The sequence below is a fragment of the Cnephaeus nilssonii genome (assembly GCF_951640355.1).
Source record: "Cnephaeus nilssonii genome assembly, chromosome: 3".
Taxonomy (NCBI): Eukaryota; Metazoa; Chordata; class Mammalia; order Chiroptera; family Vespertilionidae; genus Cnephaeus; species Cnephaeus nilssonii.
Window position 1 is genome coordinate 86285719 of NC_137074.1, and position 21649 is coordinate 86307367.

General features: G+C 35.3%; 1 protein-coding gene across 2 annotated transcripts in view; it reads right to left on the bottom strand.

The window, feature by feature from the left end:
* Positions 1–202: 202 nt before the first annotated feature.
* Positions 203–21649, bottom strand: part of ZNF654 (zinc finger protein 654) — a 118341-nt gene continuing 96894 nt past the window's right edge. Inside the window, exons 4-8 of one of the 2 annotated variants that reach the window (XM_079766653.1) lie at positions 20653–20855; positions 19674–19813; positions 11046–11187; positions 4769–7112; positions 203–3405 (exon numbers count right to left, since the gene is read on the bottom strand). In XM_079766653.1, coding sequence (XP_079622779.1) covers positions 3398–3405; positions 4769–7112; positions 11046–11187; positions 19674–19813; positions 20653–20769 — 2751 coding nt within the window. In that variant the 5' untranslated portion in view covers positions 20770–20855 and the 3' untranslated portion in view covers positions 203–3397. The remainder of the gene's footprint in view (positions 3406–4768; positions 7113–11045; positions 11188–19673; positions 19814–20652; positions 20856–21649) is intronic. The other variant, XM_079766652.1, reaches the window with a different exon arrangement.

Below are 21649 nucleotides of genomic sequence, written 5' to 3' on the forward strand. Positions count from 1 at the left end.
ATAAGACATAATAGAAATTTCTTATTTTATATATTTACATTAAGAAATTTCTATCATATATATATATATATATATATATATATATATATATATATATATTAAGCCTAATTCCTTTTGAAGCGTTGTGTCACATACAAATGAACACTTCAGCCCAGCCAGTGTGACTCAGTGGTTCTATTCCCAGTCAGTACACATGCCCTAATTTCAGGCTTGATCCTCAGTAGAGGGTGTGCAGGAGGCAGCTGATCAATGATTCTCTCACATCATTGATGTTTCTATCTCTCTCTGCCTTTCCCTCTGAAATCAATAAAAATATATTTAAAAATAAATCAGCTTAAAAAAATGAACACTTCATTACCAATAAGAACAATGTTTTATTGAACAAATCTATGTACAGTACAAAAAACTTCTTGAAATGAGACACTATTGTTGATTTATTGCAGTTCAATGGCTCAGTTTTAATTTGTACTCTTATAAAATGCAAAGTAAAATAATTTAATGTTCAACAAGGAAGCACAAATTCCTTTCTTGCTGAATCTGTAATATCTTTCACATATTAACAATTCCAAAATGCATATGCAGCATTTAGTCATTCTGAAAAGGTGTTTTACAGTACCAAATAAATTAAAAAATAAACACTATCATCCCTTTTAGGTATTTCATCCATACAACAGTTTAAACCAAACACAAAAGGAGTACGGCTGAACCTTCAAGTGTGATTTTAGAAGAATCACAAGTTCAATGTTATAAATTATCTACTCATTATATAATTGGTGGTTTTAAAAAAACGAATATGGCTAAAAGCCCAAAGTACCAGTGTCCTTGTCCACGGAGATTCCTTTTTTACCTCTCCCATAATATCTGAGCAGCAAAAATTCAGATTTGCTATTTTCTTGACCTTACTGAAACATAGTAGAAAGTTAGTATTTAATGTTTTGAAGGCTTTTTTTTTTTATTTAAAAACATAGGATTGAAACTTGGTCCATGTAAGATAAACACATCCTCAAAACAGAAGGAGTAAAAAAGAAAGAGAATAAACTGAGGAAGAAGAAAGCTTCCTTTTCTTCTGGATCCCAAATTAGAATTGTTGGAAGTTTTGCATCCTCTACAAGCAAAATGATATAAGTTTGTGTTTTATAAAACATACATAAAATGTACACATTCTTTCAATAACAATTATTTGAGAAGTATATAAAGAGTTAGAACAGTGTGTTCAAATAGAATTTTATAAGACATTCCTTGATTTATGTATAAACCAATTTGATCTGTCTCCAAAAGTTTTCCCTTAGTAAACATAATAGAAATAAAACCTCAAAGACATAAAATAATGTATGTGATATATTTAAAAACATCTTGGTATGAACTGCAGAATGAATGAAAATAATTTGTAGACATGATAGTTTCAACTTACAAAAAATTAAAGAGTTAAAAATGTTAAGTATAATTTTAAACTTCCAGAAAATGAAGCAGAAATTATATTTCAAAAGTAACTTTATTGTCCAAATGAACTAGTTTCCAAACAGACTTTTAATTACATGATTATTTTAGACTAAACTGAAATAGATCTCAAGTATTATATTTTTAATGTCAGGGGGTATGGAAAACATTTTAAGTTGACCTTAAAGAATTAAAAAATCTAACTGATTTGTGTTTACTTATGCAATTTAAATGTAAATTCCACAGCCTAATGTAGGCTACAATAAAAATAAAAACAAAACCAAAAAACCTAAATTTTATTGGAATGGACTGTCAATTGTAAAGTAGTGAATGCACATGACAACTAATCTAATAAAATTGGGAAATTTTTTAGATATCTGACCTACCATGATCTATTGTGACTTGGAAATCTTAATTCAATAGTCTGGATGATGCCCTGCAAGAAATGTCCCACTTGCTTGGTAACTTCATTCAAGAAACTTTAATATGCCAAAGTTTAATATTCAAAATATATGGATATAGTAGGCTTTGATCAGATTATCTGCTTTGAACAAAAATGTGTCAGTTGAAATACTGGACAGTGGTACATTACTAGCCCAGTTTTTGAAGAATTTGCCTTTGCATTTTTGTTCATTTTATCCCTACTATAGATTAACACTTATTAGGTAAAAGGTCTTTAACCTTCCTCTTTTAGAGAATGTACAAGTAGAACACATCTGAGAGGGTATTTTTTAAAACATATTTTGTCTTAACAATTTATTAAGTTAAAATCTTCCTTAGGAAAATTACTGGTCATCAAGGAAAATAAATGCATCAATATATCTTACTGTGTTCTTGCTGTGCAAATTCTTATGTAAATATTTCCTTTCATATATATATAAAAATTATTAATCAGACCAAATCTATCGCTAATAAATAAGAAAGCATGAGTAGTATGGCTTATTTTATAACTAACTCTTCTAAATGAATAAAACCAATGAATTCTTGACCTGATTCTTAGCTTACATATTTTTACAGCCAGTTTTTATAGGACTGTACTTAGATAACTCACATTAATGTCTAAAGGACCTTACTATGAATCATCAAGCAATGTCCTAACACTACTCTATATACAAATAGAAATATCCCAGTGTGCTTATACCATTATTCACATTGAGGAATTTGCAATTCAGTGTTTTCCATCAACTAGATAGCCTTTAATGGTCTTAAGATTCCTCCCATCTATCCCCAAAGTCATCTATGGTACTTTTTCTATTTAATTGACACTGCTGCCTTTATAATTCATTGGTATTACAAAAATGGAAAGTGGAAGGTTCCAACAAAGCACTGTTTTGCCTTTTGTTTTTTAATTTAAATACTGGCATGCCATACATTGAACTTTGACCTGTTTATTCAATCATCTGGAAACAAGTTACAATCTTTTATGGATAGAACAGTGATAAATCAAGTTATATTTTCATGTATCAGTTTCTAAATTATAATAAACCTAGTAGTGATTCCTTAAGCCATGTTTGATCAGAAGGGAGGTCAAAATCTGATTATACATGACAAGAAAACCATCCCATTTGTAGAATACGTTGTTTATTGTAAACCAACCCCTCCCCCTTTTTAAATGGGTTAACTCCCTTTCTGTAAGGCCATAGCTGGTTTCTTTTTCTAACTAGTTGCCTGAACAAGTTTCTCACTTAAGCGAAACTGAACATGCTGCTATTAATCTCATTAACTTTTTTTTAAAATGTGGTTTTCTGGATAACTGGTACTTTGGGAGTTTTGTAATAACCCTTTTGGAATCTGAACTAGCACATCTCTGTGAGTTCATTCTAGACAATGTGCTTTGTCTTTAATCTGAGACCACTCTAAAATTAAGGCCGTCAGGGAAATAGCAAACTGATGATGCATTTTCTTGTAGTGCTTTTTTCACACTACTGCTTGATCGACAGATCTTTCTGAAACATTTTTATCAGGCACCTGTAAAACAAAACATGTCTATTAATTCAAATTTTATAGATGTTCAACTGGAACTCTAAGTCAGATTCCTGTTTATTTACACCCTTACACATTCAAAGAATATTGATAGCGGTAAAAAGACAGGCAAGTTCTTCTGCTCATTTTTGTTTTTCATTTATTTTCTGATTCTTTTAAATTGTTTTTGTAAAGAGGCTTAGTTTCACTTGGTTTATATTCTAGCATGCAGATGAAAAACACTTCCATCATAATTACTTTGTTTCTAGAACCTTAAGTACATGAAACCTAGAATGAAGAAAAGCTTCAGATACAGTGAAAATGATCAAAGAGTATGGAAAGCCTGTGTACAAGTTCTGGCTCCCACAATTTCATAGGCCTGTGCCTATGCAAATTACTTAACTTTGTGAATTTGAGTTTGATCTATAAAACATGAGTAGTGATAACACCTCATAATGGTTGTATGGACTAAAGGGAATAATGTATAGTTAGTGCTTTATTATCCACTAGAGGCCCAGTGCATGAAAATTTGTGCACTGAGGCGGGGGGCGTCCCTTAGCCCCCGCCTGCACCCTCTCACAGTCCGGGAGTCCTCAGGGGATGTCCTCTGCGGGAGGCGATTGGGCCAGCCAATCGGGGGACAGCACCACCCCCATCCCCCTTCTGCTGCCACCAGGCCTCCCTCTGCAGGAGGTGACCGGATAGGTGATCGGGACTGCACCGCCCCATCACCCTGCCATTATGCTGTCGCTGCCAGGGCCGATTAGGGGACAGCGCCGCCCCCATCACCCTGCCATTGCCGCCCAGCCTCCCTCTGTGGGAGGCGACCAGACATGCCCATCAGGGGATGGTGCCAGCCCCCCCACATCACCCCTCCGCCGCTGCTGGTTGCCCCCCACCCTCCATCACTGTTCCCTCCCTCTGCCTGCTGGCACAAGCCTTGGCTGGTCAGGGGCTGCCTGCTTGCGCCCCCCCCCCCCCCGCCCCCCGCCCGCTTGCTGGCTCCGACCCCTGCATTCCACTGTTCAGTCAATTTGCATATTATGGTTTTATTATATAGGATGCTATACAAATGTTAATTTAACTTTAAAGACCTATGGCCGTGGTCAGCAAACTGCAGCTCGCGAGCCACATGTGGCTCTTTGGCCCCTTGAGTGTGGCTCTTCCACAAAATACCACGGCCTGGGCAAGTCTATTTTGAAGAAGTGGCGTTAGAAGAAGTTTAAGTTTAAAAAATTTGGCTCTCAAAAGAAATTTCAATCGTTGTACTATTGATATTTGGCTCTGTTGACTAATGTGTTTGCCGACCACTGACCTATGGCATTTTCTATTTCTATAGATATTCCTACTGAGAAGATAGAAGACTTACTTTCATCATCTGAATCAAATCCAAAGAGTGCCTGACATTTCTTTTGTGCACGGTGAGCCTCAAGTGCTTCTGCATTACAGTAGGTGGTCAGGCATTTGCCACATCTTAATCTTTTCACTGATTTTTTACAAATGTTATCTTGATCAGAACAGGCATCTATCCTATCAGTCAGAAATTTTCTGCGTTTTGGCATACTAAGGTACCGTTCATCAAGGTAACTGGGAGGCAATGGTCTGACATATGGCTTTGATAAAATTAAGCCATATGAAGTATGTTCACTTGTCAGATTTGGTTTGGATGGTGCCTGAGATACGGGCAGGGTACTGTGTTCTTGTGGTACAACATTGGGTAAAATGGAACCATTTTCTGTTCTGATTCTATTTGTATCAATTTTCAAAGTAGAACCTGATGAAACTAAAGGTGTCTGTTCTATTCCACTGTGTCCATTGACTAAATCAATAATACTACAATTATTTTCAGAATTTGGCTCTAGGTCAGGCATCTTTTGGTCTGTCAAGCTTATATCAGAAACAGTGTCATCAGAATGTTCATTTCCATTCTGAACTAAATTGTCTGTCTTCTTTTCCATACTTTCTATACATGTCTTTGGTTCTGTAGAATCTTTCCTTGATTTGCTAGTAAAAACTGGAAGGCTAATAGCTTGTTTCTCATTACTAGATGAGTCTTTTTCCTGATAACTATTATTTGAGTCTGTAAGAACATCCCAAGCAGTTGCTTCTCTTGGTTGTGCAGATGATTCCGGTGTTTTACTTAAATAGTGCTGAGCTTCATGTTCATATAGCAAAGGAAGATCTTCAAAAAGCTCATGGCATTCTGGAAAACTACACTGGGCCTGAAATATCCTGTGACTTTTTGTGTGCTGAGCAAGCTGGAATGGCAGCTTAAATGACTCATTGCAATTAAAATGCAAACAAAAATACACATTTGGATAGCTGTGTCTATTAAGGTGATCTATAAAATGCTGAGAATCTTCAAACTGCCTTTGACAAAATTTGCATTTTCCTTTGCTCCACTTCATTACCGTTTGCCGCACATTTAAGTCAGTTGGATGTGCAGTCCTTGCATGTTTATTGAGAAATCCAATTCTTTTAAATATCCTGACACAACCAAGAGCAGGGCACTTAAAGTTTCCTTTTTGATCTATATCATATATGTCTTTTGGATGGCATAAACTTCCATTAATTTTATGAAGTGCTGGAGTTTCTTGATTCAGGTCATAATCATCTTCTTCATAATCACCTTCTTCCTCCTCTTCCTCCTCATAGTCATCCTCACATACAGGTAAAGGTTCCAATACGTTATTTATATAAGTGTCAGGACTGCCATTTTCAATGTTTTCAATGACATCTTCTGACACACTTATGGGAATTTCAGTGAATTCAGCCACATGCTGAGGGATGACTTCTTCGTTTCCATCATTGGAAGTATTAATAGTTGGTATTTCCAAATCTTTATTATAAAAATCCCCGTTTTCAAATGAAATTGAAGAATTAGAAAAGTTTATTTCTTCCAAAGCAGGAGTTTCCTGATCCTCCTGTTGAGCTACAGCAATTTGATGTCTTTGTATTTTTTTAACATGATTCTTTAAATGCTTCTGCATAAGTCCTCTGTTTCTAAATTTCCTACCACATATTACACAGGAAAAACTGCCCTTTTTCTGATGAGCCTGGGCATGCCTCACAATGTGACCGCCTAGAAATTCCTTGTTACATAACATACACCGATGCCTTGGGACACTGTGGTCTACTTTAGAAGTGTTAAAAGCAGTAAGGTTTTTCTTTGTGTTAACATGGCCTTTAGGTTGTACACCAGATATATCATCAGGATCAAGCTCTCCAGTGCTCTGATCTATAAAAGAATCAACACCTTCATCTAAACCTTTCTGTTCCACTGTCTTTTTCAGATTACCTATAGAATTTTCCAGTGTATTTTCATTTAGAAATTTGATTGCTGATTTATCACTCAGTAATGCTACACAGTTTTTCTTAATCATTACGAAGTTCCAGAATTCAGGATCAAAAAACAATCCCTTTTTCAAAATAGGAAGTAATTCAAAACGAACACGATTTTGAACACTACTGGTGCCTTCATTATATTCTTCATCTGGACATTTGTAAAGCTCTTCAACAGTGTGATAAGCTTCCAAGGAGCGCTCAAGAAAAAATATTGAGAGTGCACAAATCCTGAGGATTTCCAAATCATTTGGCAAGAAATGTGCGATTGTTTTATAAATTAGACACTTAGTTTTGGGATCATCATGAAGGTCTAGTTGTAGAGCACAACCACATATTTCAACACAAATTTGTAAGCCTTCTTCTTCAACCTGTATAAAAAGAAAAAAATATTACTACTAAATACCTTTTAAATATTACACAAACTAGTTTATCTTTTTAAATGATAACTCTGAAATGAAAGCTAAATAAACACAGTATTTCAAATGTACAATTTTCCTTAATGGGTAGCCTTAAATCTTTTTAAACTTGAGAATAATTTGGAAAAGATAGCATTTTCACTTCCAATTTATTTAATTTTTAAGTTTGTTAAGACCTATCCTATATAATAAAAGGCTAATATGCAAATCGACCGAACAGCGGAACAACTGGTTGCTATGATGCGCACTGACCACCAGGGGGCAGGTGCTCAACGCAGGAGCTGCCCTCTAGTGGTCAGTGCGCTCCCACAGGGGGAGCGCTGCTCAACCGGAAGCCAGGCTTACAGCTGGCAAGTGCAGTGGTGGTGGAGGGAGCCTCTCCTGCCTCCGCAGCAGCGCTAAGGATCTCCAACTGATGGCCCACGGGGAGCGGGCCTAAGCCATCAGTCAGACATCCCCCGAGGGCTCCGGGACTGCAAGAGGGCGCAGGCTGGGCTGAGGGACACCCCGTCCCCAAGTGTACCAATTTCGTGCACCGGGCCTCTAGTTAATCATAATACAAAATGTTTCATAACCTTATGGTGATTTAAAATACAAAGTGCTTCATAAACTTATGAGGAGTAAAGTTTCTTATAAATCTAGATCCTGTTTATTTTAGGTACTAACCTCACATTCTGTGGCAGAAGGATTACATTATATATATTTAAACACATTTATCAAATTTTGATCTTAAAAAATAACTAGAAAATTTTTCAAAAAGAACTGCTTATGGAAACTCTTTCATAAAGCTGAACTGGATAATATTACTTCTGTTACTTAAGTATTATTTATCCAAATAAGGGGAGAAGTATAGGCCACATGGAAAGGGCAATTACAATCTTTCCAAATCTAATAAGGTATCAAAATAATGAACCTACTGGAAGTTATCTGCAAATTATTCAAGCTTTGAAATGTTTACTTCTCAAAGATAACTACATCAGCTTTTACTTGGGAATCTGTTGTCTGCCCACCCTAATTCAAGCTATAAATAACACTGTTAGAGTTATCAAAATGCTTGTTTGAATAGAAAGAAGTACAAAAGTGATATGTCTTTAAAACTTTAGTTTGTGTATGTGTACATCATACTGCCTGCATATGGTATATTATAGATGACAGAGAGGAAGACTACCTTACCATGCTCACGTCCTCTTAATCCTTTAAATGCTATGTAACCCTGTCTAACTACTTACAGTTCCATAAGCAGACCTTAACTTTCACATCATATTCCCACTTTATATAGTTGGTAAATTCCTACCCATCTCCAATTCATTCTTTGAGAATCAGTTCTACTCTGAAAGTTTTTCTCACCATGCTTTCTGGCCCCTGCCCTGGGGTAGAGTTAAACATTTCCCATTCTTTCCACTGAGAATAACTTATATTTATTTCTAAAAAGCATGTATATATTGTTTCATAACAATTTGTGTGTGCCCATGCCTCTGACTTTGAATTCTTAAATTCCTAGGAATCGTTTTGAATTCCTAAATAATACAGTATCTCTTTTTTTTATATATATATCTTCCTATGGTTAGCATAGAAGTTGGCATATAGTGACCTTTGAGTAAATGTTTACAGAGTGAATGGGATCAGATCTATTCCACTAAATTTAGTTTTCTCCTATCAATCCATCATTTCCAGCTTGAAATTCTTTTCTGAATTCGAAAAGAATTGCTTTTTGCTAAGTATCTATTACAATTAGATATTCCCACCTAGATTTTCCAAATAGAACAAATTCAAAATTCACTGCTTCCAAACAGAATTCCTCCTCTTTCTTCAAATGAAGTTATAATGTACCCAGTTGCCTAAGTTTAAAAATTTCATTGTAAAAGGACAAAAGGGAACAGGACATTTCTTTACCCCAAATCCTGTAACAATTCCAATATATTTACAGACTTAAGTTCCAACTTTTAGTGTAGCCTTCAAGTCCCTTCAAGATCTCCAGCCAAACCCACCCCTAACTCCTGCAGTCCCTCTGATTAATTTCATCTTCTACACACTCTCCCCAGGTTTCTCTACTACACTATTAATGTCACTGGACAGTTGTGAGAAACAAATAATAAAATGAGGCAAAAGTGCTCTAAAATACAAACATTAGTATTATCCTCCTCAATCATTCAAAACACAGCTGAAAGCATCTTCCTCTGTGAAGCCTTTCAGATATGCTATCTGTAATGTCTCCTGAACTCATACAGCATTGTCTGTGCCTCTTTTCACAGCACAGAGGCATGTGAGTGACCTATTCCATTAATAAAAACCTTTTTAGGACAACTTTTACATTAAAAGTGTAAACAATTAAGCACATTTTTAATACTGATTTCATCTTTGAGAATTTTTCCTCTTACTAGTATAATGTATTCTTAGGTTGACCAGACTTGTGAAAATAAGAAAGCTTTATGATAACTGGCTGAACTTCACCTATATTATAAACTTTCTTTAACAAAGTCTCTTAATTTTTTATGCAAATGAGAATCATGTAAAAAAATACAGATACATCTTTATTTTTAGAAATGTTTTACAGGTGACTCTGATGCACTTTAAATATTGGTAAGCATTCTATAGCATACTTTGGGGTTTTTTTCCTCCTTGTTAAGGAGAGAGGTTAACTTTAACAATGCATTTGAATTACATTTCACTATTTAATGGTGAAGCTATTAAAGCCGTTAGCAAAATAAATAGGAAACAAAACAAAAACACACCTCTGATATAATGCTGCCAACTTCATGTCATGGGAATATGATCACTACATGGTTATACATCTAATGAGTGATGTGATAAATGCATAAATATATAAGAAAAATATATATTATTTAATGGATGCCTCCTTATACATTTAAAATGAACCCACATAAAGATTCAGTTAAAATGTAGGGCAGCCCTGGCCAGTTTGACTCAGTGGCCCGAGCACTGAAGGGTCCCGGGTTTGAATGCAGTCAAGGGCACGGCCTCCATTGCAAGATGGATCCCCAGCCCTGGTCAGGCATATGCAGGAGGCAGCCAATCAATATGTCTCTCCCACATCATTGTTTCTCTCTCTCTCTGTCTCTCCCCCTCTCTTCCAGTCTCTCTCAAAATCAATAGAAATATATCCTAAGCTGAGGATTAACCCCCCCCCCCCAAAAAAAAAAAGTAGTGTAGCTTTATTTTTTCTATCTCTGTATTCAAACTTGTTAATAATTGAAGGGGAAAGTTAAGGGATTTTGCAGGATCTACTTTCATGTCTACACCAGTCATGCAGAATTGTACTCACTTGCAAGTGACCCATCAAAAACTTGCTTTACAACTATTTTTAAAAACAGATAATGGATTTATACTATTACCTAAAATAAGCACTTTAAAAATGTGTCCTTAAGTTTCAAAAATGCCTCGTATTCATGGTTTCTTTTCACCTAAACACCAGACTTAAAACTACGAACTGTATTTTTAAAAAATATATTTTTATTGATTTCAGAGAGGCAAGGAGAAGGGAGAGAGAGAGATAAAAACATCAATGATGAGAATCATTGACTGGCTGCCTCCTGCATGCCTCCTACTGGGGATTGAGCCTGCAACCCAGGCATGTGCCCTTGACCGGATTTGAACCAGAACCCTTCAGTCTGCAGGCAATGCTCTATCCACTGAGCCTAATCTGCTAGGGCTGAACTGTATGTCTTTATAACAGTGAGCAGGTATTGCCTATAGATATGTAAAATCTGCCTACAAATTAGTTAAAACTCTACAAAAGTGACAAACTTATTTAATTATATCCTCCTCTTCAAATTTATAATCAAATTCTGTCATAAGACATTCAAGATTCAGTGAATTGTCATTTAAATTTCATTTGAAATGAAGGGGTAAATATATCCTATTTACCTCATCTTTAATGATTTTCATGAAAGGAAATATGACTCTCACATTAGTTGCTGTTCTTAAAAGCTGGTAGCATTGATCTACAAAAACTTGTTTTGAAGGATTAGACTTAAGCTGAAGTTTACTCCATATGAAAATCAACTCCCTGTAAATGAGAAAACAAGAGAAATATCAAAAATACAGTTTATTAAAATACAGACATTAGTTATCTTTCACTGAGTCTATAGTGCCTTGAGATGTATACAAAGTGGGTATAAATGGATATTATGTTAAGCCCCAAGCTACTTCTACCTATATGAAACTAATAGAAGCTTGGAGGTGGGGTGGGGATGGGCAGAACAGAAACTGTGATTTTGCAGTGGTAAGGAGTGAGTTCAATCATATGCTGACAAACCTAAGGTATCTCTAGTACTGGATCAAAAAAAATTCTAATTCCAATGTACCAATATTATGATACATAAAAAGAATAAACTTTGGCCATTAATTAATACCCTACTTGCAAATTTAGAAATCAGTGCTATAGACTGTCTGCAAATACATGGTTCATATTTTTCATTTTCAACCTATTAAGATATCAAAGATACTACAGATCAAAAGTATAAGTATATTATACACTAATTCTGAAATGTTTTAGATTATCTGCTCTTCCATTAACACGTACTACTTTCAATACAGACAAGCTATGGACCATTTAAAATGTTTCACAGGTAGTCTTTTCTAATATGTGGCCAAGGTTATTAGATGAAGTAGTGGGTTTTGAGGCAAAGGAAATCATAAGATATAATTGATATATTTGGGTATCACATTTTAACAAATTAGAATTCTTTAAACATATCATTAAAGTTACAATGAGCATCATAATCTAAGAAGTATTAAAATAACTGATGAAAATATGTGTTTTTTAAGTATGTACTTTGAGCCCAGCATATACAACTATTAAATCTAATGGCAGCTTGAAGGTATGCATAGTCTACTTAGAGAGACTATACAGAAAACACAAAACAGAAAATGATGGCAAGCAACACATTAGCAGTAAAACCAAAATTCCACCTCTATTTCATACTAACTGTGTGATTATTCATAAGTTTTAGTCCACCACTCACATTTTTTTTTTGCACCTGTAGCCTTTGAAAGCTCACTAAGTTTCACACCTTGCTCCCAAATCTCTAGTTCTGACTTTTTACCAATTTCCATGTCTCAGTATATTTCAATTAAGATTGCTCTCTAGCCGAAACCGGTTTGGCTCAGTGGATAGAGCATCGGTCTGCGGACTGAAAGGTCCCAGGTTCGATTCCGGTCAAGGGCATGTACATTGGTTGCGGGCACATCCCCGGTAGGGGGTGTGCAGGAGGCAGCTGGTCGATGTTTCTCTCTCATCGATGTTTCTAGCTCTCTGTCCCTCTCCCTTCCTCTCTGTAAAAAATCAATAAAATATATTATAAAAAAAAAAAAAAGATTGCTCTCTATCGCCTTAACCCTGTTAGAACAAATAATATCCCTGTAAAATAAATGATATTTTCCTAGATCAGTCAGTAACACTAAACATTCCTCTAATGTATTTGTTCTAACCTATTTATTTTTCACAGTCTTTGCATTTCGATTACATTTTTTTTCTCACAGCCATACCATTTTTCCTTAATGCTACTACCTTAGGCCCTTTAATTGTACACATATACTTTTATAGGGCTGCTAAGCTGATCTGCCTCCACCTTCCAGAGCATTTTACTTAGTGCTTATTCTATACACTGTTTAGGGTCAAGTGCAATGGAAACATGGGTTTTATAATCAGAAGCATCAGGATTTGAATCCGGGGCACTCGTTTAGATTGGTCTCCTCATAGTTACTTTGCTTCATTTATTCTCACTTTTGTTTATATTGATTACTCTACTTTGAAAGTATTTATTTATTTCTAAAATGAGCTTATCTTTCAACGTCCAGATCAAATGCCTCTTTATGAAAGCCTTCATGAAGATCCTAAACTAAAGTGATAATTACTTCAGAACAGATTATATCCCTCTTACTATTTCATCCCTTTCATGTACTTCCTTGCTTATATTGTATAGGTCCTATTTCTGCAATTACTAATACATTATAAATCTCCTCAGTGATACATTGTATTAAAGTATTGGCAAAAAACGTGAGTTTGGAAATAGACCTAAATATCAATAGGGCATTATATGCTACCTGGCATGGTATTACCCACTTTACAGTGAGCCACCTTTTTCTGGCAATAACCCTAATACACAAGATTGGAACCCCGTGGCCATGTCTCCTATGTGTCCTTCCTCAACCTCCTTAAGATATTAATTCAGGAAAAGAAAACTGAATTTTCAACTCTGGAATGTTCTCAACTCTAAACTATGAAGCCCTGGGACTGTTGGCATTTCTTCTGGTCTGCAATAAGAGAGACTGGAACCAAATGGCACAAAAGAAAAACAATGTTTTTAAAAACCTAGCAATCTCAGTGTCTCTGGTAGCACTTCCCTTTTGAAGACCAACTACATCCCTGTTCTTTTTGTGGTTGATGTCATACCCCATTGTCTTTCCAATAATACAGCCATTCCTCATTTTTTTGCACTTTGCTTCATTGCAATTGGCAGATGTTGCGTTTTTCACCAGTTGAAGATCCTCCACAAATAAAAGAGTGTGACTTGCTTTTAGCAGTGCTCACTGTATTGTGGTGGCTAGAACCGAACCTGCAGTATCTCCAAGTTATGACTATACTATATTGTCTCTAAACTAGTTAGGATGCTATCATTTGCAGATTGACTAGTTTAATTCCAACCTCACTTTGTTACTAGCTGTGCGACTTTCATCTCTTTAATCCACTTTATGTATAAGTTTTCTTATACATAAAATGAATTAAGAGATGATAAGTGAAAACACCTAGGTCAGTGGTCGGCAAACTCATTAGTCAGCAGAGCCAAATATCAACAGTACGACGATTGAAATTTCCTTTGAGAGCCAAATTTTTTAAACTTAAACTTCTTCTAACGCCACTTCTTCAAAATAGACTTGCCCAGGCCGTGGTATTTTGTGGAAGAGCCACACTCAAGGGGCCAATGTGGCTCTCGAGCCGCATGTGGCTCTCGAGCCACAGTTTGCCGACCACAGACCTAGGTAATATGTCTGGTATATACTGATGTTTAATAAATCCAACCTCACTTGGTTACTAGCTGTGCGACTTTCATCTCTTTAATTCACTTTATGTATAAGTTTTCTTATACATAAAAAGAAGAGACGATAAGTGAAAACACCTAGATAATATGTCTGGTATATACTGATGTTTAATAAATCACTAGTTTCCTGTATTCTTTCCTTGTCTTTATATAATCTTAATGTGCCAAACAATGAAATTTGTTCACTAAATATTTGTTAGTGATCTGAAAAAGATTGTGTTCCTAAAGGTTAAACACATTTAGAGGAAGCCTCTTAAGGAAATATATTAAAGGAAAATGTAGACATGGAATGAGATAAAAGATGATGGTGGACATTCCAAGTAAGGGGCATATTATGAACAAAGGAATATGGATGGAAGGAAGTGTTTAAAAAGATGTGGCCTATCTCTGCAACAGATTTAAAGACAAAAAATGATATTTGGAAATTTTGGGAAAGTATTTCATTCAATATTATACAAATGAATGTTTAACATTATAGAAATTTATATATTTATTCTCTAACTTATTCCAAAAAATAATTTGAGACTCCTTAGAGAGACATTCTCAAGGCACAATATTATTTTTTTTCTCTTTTTTGAAGAGAGAGATCTATTTGTTTTTATTAACTCAGAAGGAAACTTGGTAAACAAAATGTAATACCAAGGTCTTAATAAATTTGCCAGGAGAGAGCTACCAATATGGATTTTTGCTTTCTAGCAGGCAAAGCAGAAATACTAGAATATGGTTATGAAGCTCCATTCTGAATGAATTTACAAAAGGAGTCTCAGATTTTATGTGTATGCTGGGTTTTGAAGGAAAACACAAATAAAAAACCAAACACACTAAATAAAAGTCTTTGTGAAGACCAAAGGGAATATTTTAATGAGGCTTACTTTTTTTTTTTTTTCAAACATAGGGTCCTTTAGAAAACACAGCACCAATTTGGCACTTTTACCAGGTAGCAAGTACTAATAAAATAATCAAGTTATCTAGTTGCAGAGAATAGGCTATAATAGGTTCTACAATCATCCTTATAACATAGATTTTTTTTTTCATTCTTGACTCGTTTATATAAGTAATGTTTACTGGTAGAGGCTGTGAGTCAGGCTACCTGGATTTGTATTCTCGCTTTATTACCTACTACTTGAATGGCTTGGGTATAATATTATCTACCCCATAAAGTTGTTGAAATAAATGAGATTTACAGCAAAGATTATAGGAAGCACTTGGCAACAATTAGCAGCTGCTATTACTATATTATTATTATTATTATTATTATTATAGACAGTGCACGAATTCGTGCACGGGTGGGGTCCAGCTGGCCCGGCCCCAATCAGGGCAGATCAGGGCTGAGTCTTTTGGGAGAAGGCGATGGCGGGAGGTTGGCTGGCCAGCCCACCCTGATAGAAACCCTATCAGGGCCCGGCCGGCTGGGGGAAGGAGCCGCAGGCAATTGGCCAGTGGGCCCTGCCCCCAATTGGGGTTGGGGGGCAACTGGGGGCGGGGCCATCCATGGGGAAGATTTGTGGATGGTGGGCCAGTTGGCCCCACCCCCTGTTGGGGTCGGGGAGTGAACAGGAGTGGGGTGGCGGGACTGCAGGAGGTTGACCAGTCAGCCCTGCCCCCTATTGGGGTGGGGAATGTGATCAGGGGTGGGGTGGCCAGGGGAGGGGCTGTGGGCCTATGGTGGTGGGGAGGGCTGATCGTTTGGCCGTAGGCCCACTATTGATCGGGGTAGGAGAGTCCGATCAGGGGCAGGCATGCAGGGGGGAGGCCCCACCCCCTAATTGGGCCATTTCGCTGGCCACAGTGGGCGTTACAGCAACCAGTTGTTATGGCCGTTATGGTCGCTGGCTTTATATATATATATTAGTGTTACTATTATTATTATTTAGTGATGGTAAGAGAAATAGGGTTAGTAGCTTACTCCACTAGCTTGAGATACAACAAAAGTGGACTATGGATGAGGTTCTTTCCTTAAAGAGAGGAGATAAAGGGTAAGCTAGTTCATAGGGAAGGCCAAGATGAAAGGGACAACGCAGACTTTATAGGATGGAAAGACTCCTGCTCTTCAAGTTACAATGAAAATCAACTTTCAGAAGGAAAACGGAGCTCAGCATTAAGAAATACAGAGGAGAGGTAGAAGAAATAAGGGCAGACCATGAGAACTCGGCCTACTCAGAAGAAAGGACCAAGAAGCAGGCTAAAGATTCCTTTCCAGTTAGGCAGCTGGGAGTTGCATTTCCCAGCTCTATTCTTGGAGGGTGATAATGGCTAGGAGTGGGAAAGATAGGCACTGTTCTATTTTTAAGGTTTCTCCGTAAGAGTAGAAATTGGTTAGCCAAGAAAATAAAATGTTTTCCTCTTTGTTGTTGTTTACACATGACTCCAATTTACTTAAGAATATGAAAGGACTGAAGACATCCTGTTTAGATAGTTTAATACAGCCAAGGGCAAAGAACATGCCTATCCCCATCGAAAATGATCTTTAATAACAAAAGTGTAATATGCTAATTAGACTGGACAGATGAACGACCTTCCGGACATACTTTCGGACTAGCTTCCAGATGAAGCCAGGGCTGTGAGGGCCGAGGCAGCTGCCCCAGCTTCAAGGTCCAAGCCCCTTGCACGACTTTCATGCATCGGGCCTCTAGTCTACTATAATAGTCATTACTATATTCTGTTTTGGAATACTGTTTATCAAGAAATGACACTTAAGTGTATTTGAAATTCCAACTTACCAGGTAAACTTCTGAATAAAAACTTATATAATCTAACTAAAAGTATTCTCTCCTAGAAGATAACCCACTAGTTTTCAGACCCAGTTCTGTTACTAATGACTTATTTATCTCTTAGTCTGAAGATTTTAATCTATAAAACGAGAATATTAAATTAGTTTAGCTTAAATCCCCCTTTGAGCTATTATTTTAAATATGTAAAATTCAAAAGCACTGATAAGAAATATTTCTAGCCCATATCATTTCAGATTATTATATTCAGCAAATGAAACCTAGTTTTCCCTTCAAAATTAATGAAATGTCGAAGTGGTAAAGTTTGTGTGTGTGTGTGTGTGTGTGTGTGTGTGTGTGTGTGTGGTGTGTGTATGTGTGTTGGGGGAGGGGGACAGAAGTTATTAGAATCTCTTATAATAATTATTCATGGTTTCACCTAACAGTACTCTAAGAGTAGGTACTAGAAACACTCATAATACGTTCTAAGTTACATATCCTACTAATAACTTTTAAGTAATTCTTAAAATGTGTTTTTTTAAACTAATACATAATACCATTTACATTAGCACCTAAGAAATAAAATATTTAGGTATAAATTAAACAAATATGCACAAAACTTATGAGGAAAACTACAAAACTCAGGTGAATTAAATCAACTAAATAAATGGAGAGATTTTTCCAGGATAGGAAGACACAATATTGTCAAGATGTTGGTTCTTCCCAGCTTGATCTCTAGATTTAATGCAATCTCGATCAAAATCCCAGCAGGTCATTTTATGGATATTGACAAACTGATTTTAAAGTTTATATGGAGAAGTAAAAGATCCAGAATAGCCAAAATAATAGTGAAGAAGAGCAAAGTTGGAGGATTAATCTATCTAACTTCAAGTTTTACTATAAAGCTAAAGTAATGAAGACACTGTTGTATTGTGAAAGAACAAATAGATGAATGGAACAGAATACAGAGCCCTGACATAGACCCACATAAATATAGTCAATTGATCTTAAACAAAGGCAATACAATGGAGCAAAGGTAGTCTCTTCAACAGATGATGCTGGAACTGGACATCCACATAAAAAGTAATGAATCTAGACACAGACCTTATAACCTTCATGAAGAGTAACTCAAAATGGATCACAAGACCTAAACATAAAATGCAAAATTATAAAACTTCTAGAATATAACATAGGATAATACTGAGATGACTTGGGTATGGTGATACCATTTTGGACAAAACACCAAAAACATGATTCATGAAATAAATATAATTTCACTAAAATTAAAAACCTCTTCTCTGTAAAAGACAATAGCAACAATAATAATAATAATAATAAAAGGCAAGACACGGACTGGGAGAAAACATTTATAAAAGACATCTGATAAATTACTATTATCCATAATATACAAAGAACTCTTAAAACTCAACAATAAGAAAACAAGCAACTCGATTGAAAAAATGGGCCAAAAATCTTAATGGACAGACATCTCACCAGAAGATATACAGATGGCAAGAAAGCATATGAAAAGATGCCCCACATCATATGACATCAGGGAAATGCAAATTGAAACAAAGAGATGCTACTATACACCTATTAGCAAGGCTAAAATCTGGAACCCTGACAACAAATACTGGTGAAGATGAGCAAAAGGAATTTTCATAAGTTGCTGGTGGGAATAAGAAATGGTACAGCCATGTCCTAACCGGTTTGGCTCAGTGGGAGAGCGTCAGCCTGTAGACTGAAGAAATGGTACAGCCATTTTGGAAGACAGTTTGGCAGTTTCTTATAAAACTAAACATACTCTAACCATATGTTCCAGCAATAGTGCTCCTTGGTATTTTTACCCAAAGGAGTTGCAAACATGTCCACACAAAAACCTGCACACAGATCATTTATAACAGCTTTATTCATAATTGACAAAACCTGGAAACAACCAAGATGTCCTTCAGTATGTGAACAGATAAATAAACTGTGGTACATCAGACAAGGGAATATTATTTAGCATTAATGAGCTATCAGGCTATGAAAAGACATGGAGGAACCTTAAATGTATAGTACTAAGGTAAAAGCCATTCTGAGAAGGCTACATATATGATTCCAACTAGGTGATACTCTGAAAAGGCAAAACTATGAAGACAGCAAAAAGATCAGTGCTTTCCAGAGGTGGGGATCAGAGAGAGATGAAGAGTTAGAGCACAGAAGATTTTTAGGGCAGTGAAAAAACTCTGTATGATACTATAATGATAGATATGTAATTATATATTTGTTTAACACATAGAATATATAACACCAAGAGTGAACTGTAAGGTGAACTGTGAACTTTGGGTGATTATAATGAGTCTCTGGCGGTTCATCCTTGATAAAAAAAATGTACCATTCTGGTGAGTGATATTGATATGTGTGTGTGGGAGCAGGGGGTATATGGAAAATGTCTGTGCCTCCCTCTCAGTTTTGCTGTTAATGTAAAACTGCTCTAAAAAATTGTCTTAAATTAAAAAACAAACAAGCTAACACTCCAAATTTAATTTAAAACATGATTGTTTCATTATAACACATACCTTAAATATTTACAATATCCATTACTGGTACCTGATCATTTTCTTTTTTAATCTTTAGGCACTATTGCTTCTTGCTTAACATTTTCACATAACTTTAAAAATATATATATATGAAGTCCAAACTCTGCTAACCAATTCTTCTGTTCCCCATCTTACTTTAATTTCTATAATAGGAACACTTACCAGATACAATACATATCCCCATTTTGGAGCTGTGAAATAAGAAAAGATTCGCAGAGTTGCAAGGCTAACATAGTCTTTCCTTCTTTTTCAGTGTTACAGATGATATCAATTCCACTCTTACAATCAGTTTTCAATAAATGCTGTAAGAGGAAAATAAAAATTAGTTCATGTCATTAAAATACCTAAAAAGCTAGTTGCAATAAGTGTTTAAACATTCAGAAGAAATTAGATGTTTAGTTTTCTTCTACAAAGACAATGAATTATACAGAAAATTTTTCATAGTTTCATAATTTTACTATATAGCACCTACAATTTACAGTTACTTTTAATTTCATTAATGTTTATAACTTATAGGTAAGTAGGGTCCATATTAGGAAGATTCTTTCATCTTGAAAAAACAAAATAACAAACATGAAAATTTAAATTTTTAAATATTTTATTTAAAAGGCAAAATCATAATGATTCTCAGTTTGTATTTGACCTCTGTCACACCAGAAACTCAACACAAATAATGCTTATCGCTGCCCTGGCCAGGTGGTTCAGTTGATTGAAGTATACACCAGAAGGTTGTGGGTTCAATTCCTAGTCAGGGCACATACCTAGGTTGTGGTTTCAATCATTAGTTGGGGCACGTATGGAAGGCAACTGATACATGTTTTTCACTTACATCAGTGTTTCTCTCTCTACCCTTCCTCTCTCTCTAAAAATCAATAAATATATCCCTGGGTGAGGATTAAAATAAGTAAATAAAACGAAGCTTATTGATGTTTTGTTAATTTCATCATTTGTTAATATCAGATTTTGTCTAATTTAAATGAGCTTAAAGAATGGTGTTAAAGAGAACACATGTAAATAAAATTTAATCTGAAAACCTTTGGTATTACTATAAAAAGGAATTTAACAAGATTCTGCTACATTTCCCCCCATTTTTTATTATAAGTTTAAAATGATGATAGACAAACAAAATCTTAAACAATACCTCCCGGAATAGCTGTTCTTCTACAGGCGACATAAATAGACATGTGAAGAGTGCTTGATGGAAATATAAGTCTTTGCTGATTTCTGGGTGATTTATACAAGATTTAATAAGAGCCATTGCTTCTGGTATGCGTTCACAAGCAATTAGGTATCTGGCACGTAGTTCAAAGAATAGTGGATTTTCCGAACTTAAGTATTTGTTCACTGTATTAAAAAGAGAATAGACTCGTATTACTCTCAAGAAAGGATGCTCTCAAACTTTTGATTGTTGTTTGAAACTTTATTATTAACGTGTAGCATTTAATTAGATTAACTAGTTATTTAATTAAATAGCATTTTCTTAGTAAGAGTTTATTTGTGAAAAAATATATACAATTATATGATTGGAAAAATGGAAATAAAAGTGACAACAAAACAGTGCTCAAGAAATATCTGTTGATTTCTTCTCAGTCTAAAAAGTAAAAATCCTAAAATATTTATTTTTCAGGTCACTAATATGTTAAAATATTTCAAATAACATGGGGTATGTAATTTCTACTCTATGATTATGTACTCTGATCTTAGTGCTCAATATTTTCATTACTGATTAATTATAGAGAATAAATCTGAATTAATGATAAAGTTAAATCATAAAATATATTTTATTACTTGTCAACAAAATATTAAGCCAAAAGGAATGCTTATTAATATGTGCTCATGTATCACTAAGAATAATTACTAATAAATACTTGGTTTTACACAATTAAAAAATATACAAATACCTTTATCTACTAAGTTTATTTAGACCTAACGACAACCTTATGACAGTTATCATAGTATTTTACAGATCACAAAACTGAGTCTCAGAGAGGTCAAATGACTTGCCCAAAGACAAAAATTAAGTGGCAAAGCAGGAACTAGAACACATATATCATACTGGACCCCAAGTATTTTAATTAGTTATATGTTTAATTATTAGCTTCTAAAATACTTACGAGTGATGTTTTATTTGGGTGCCA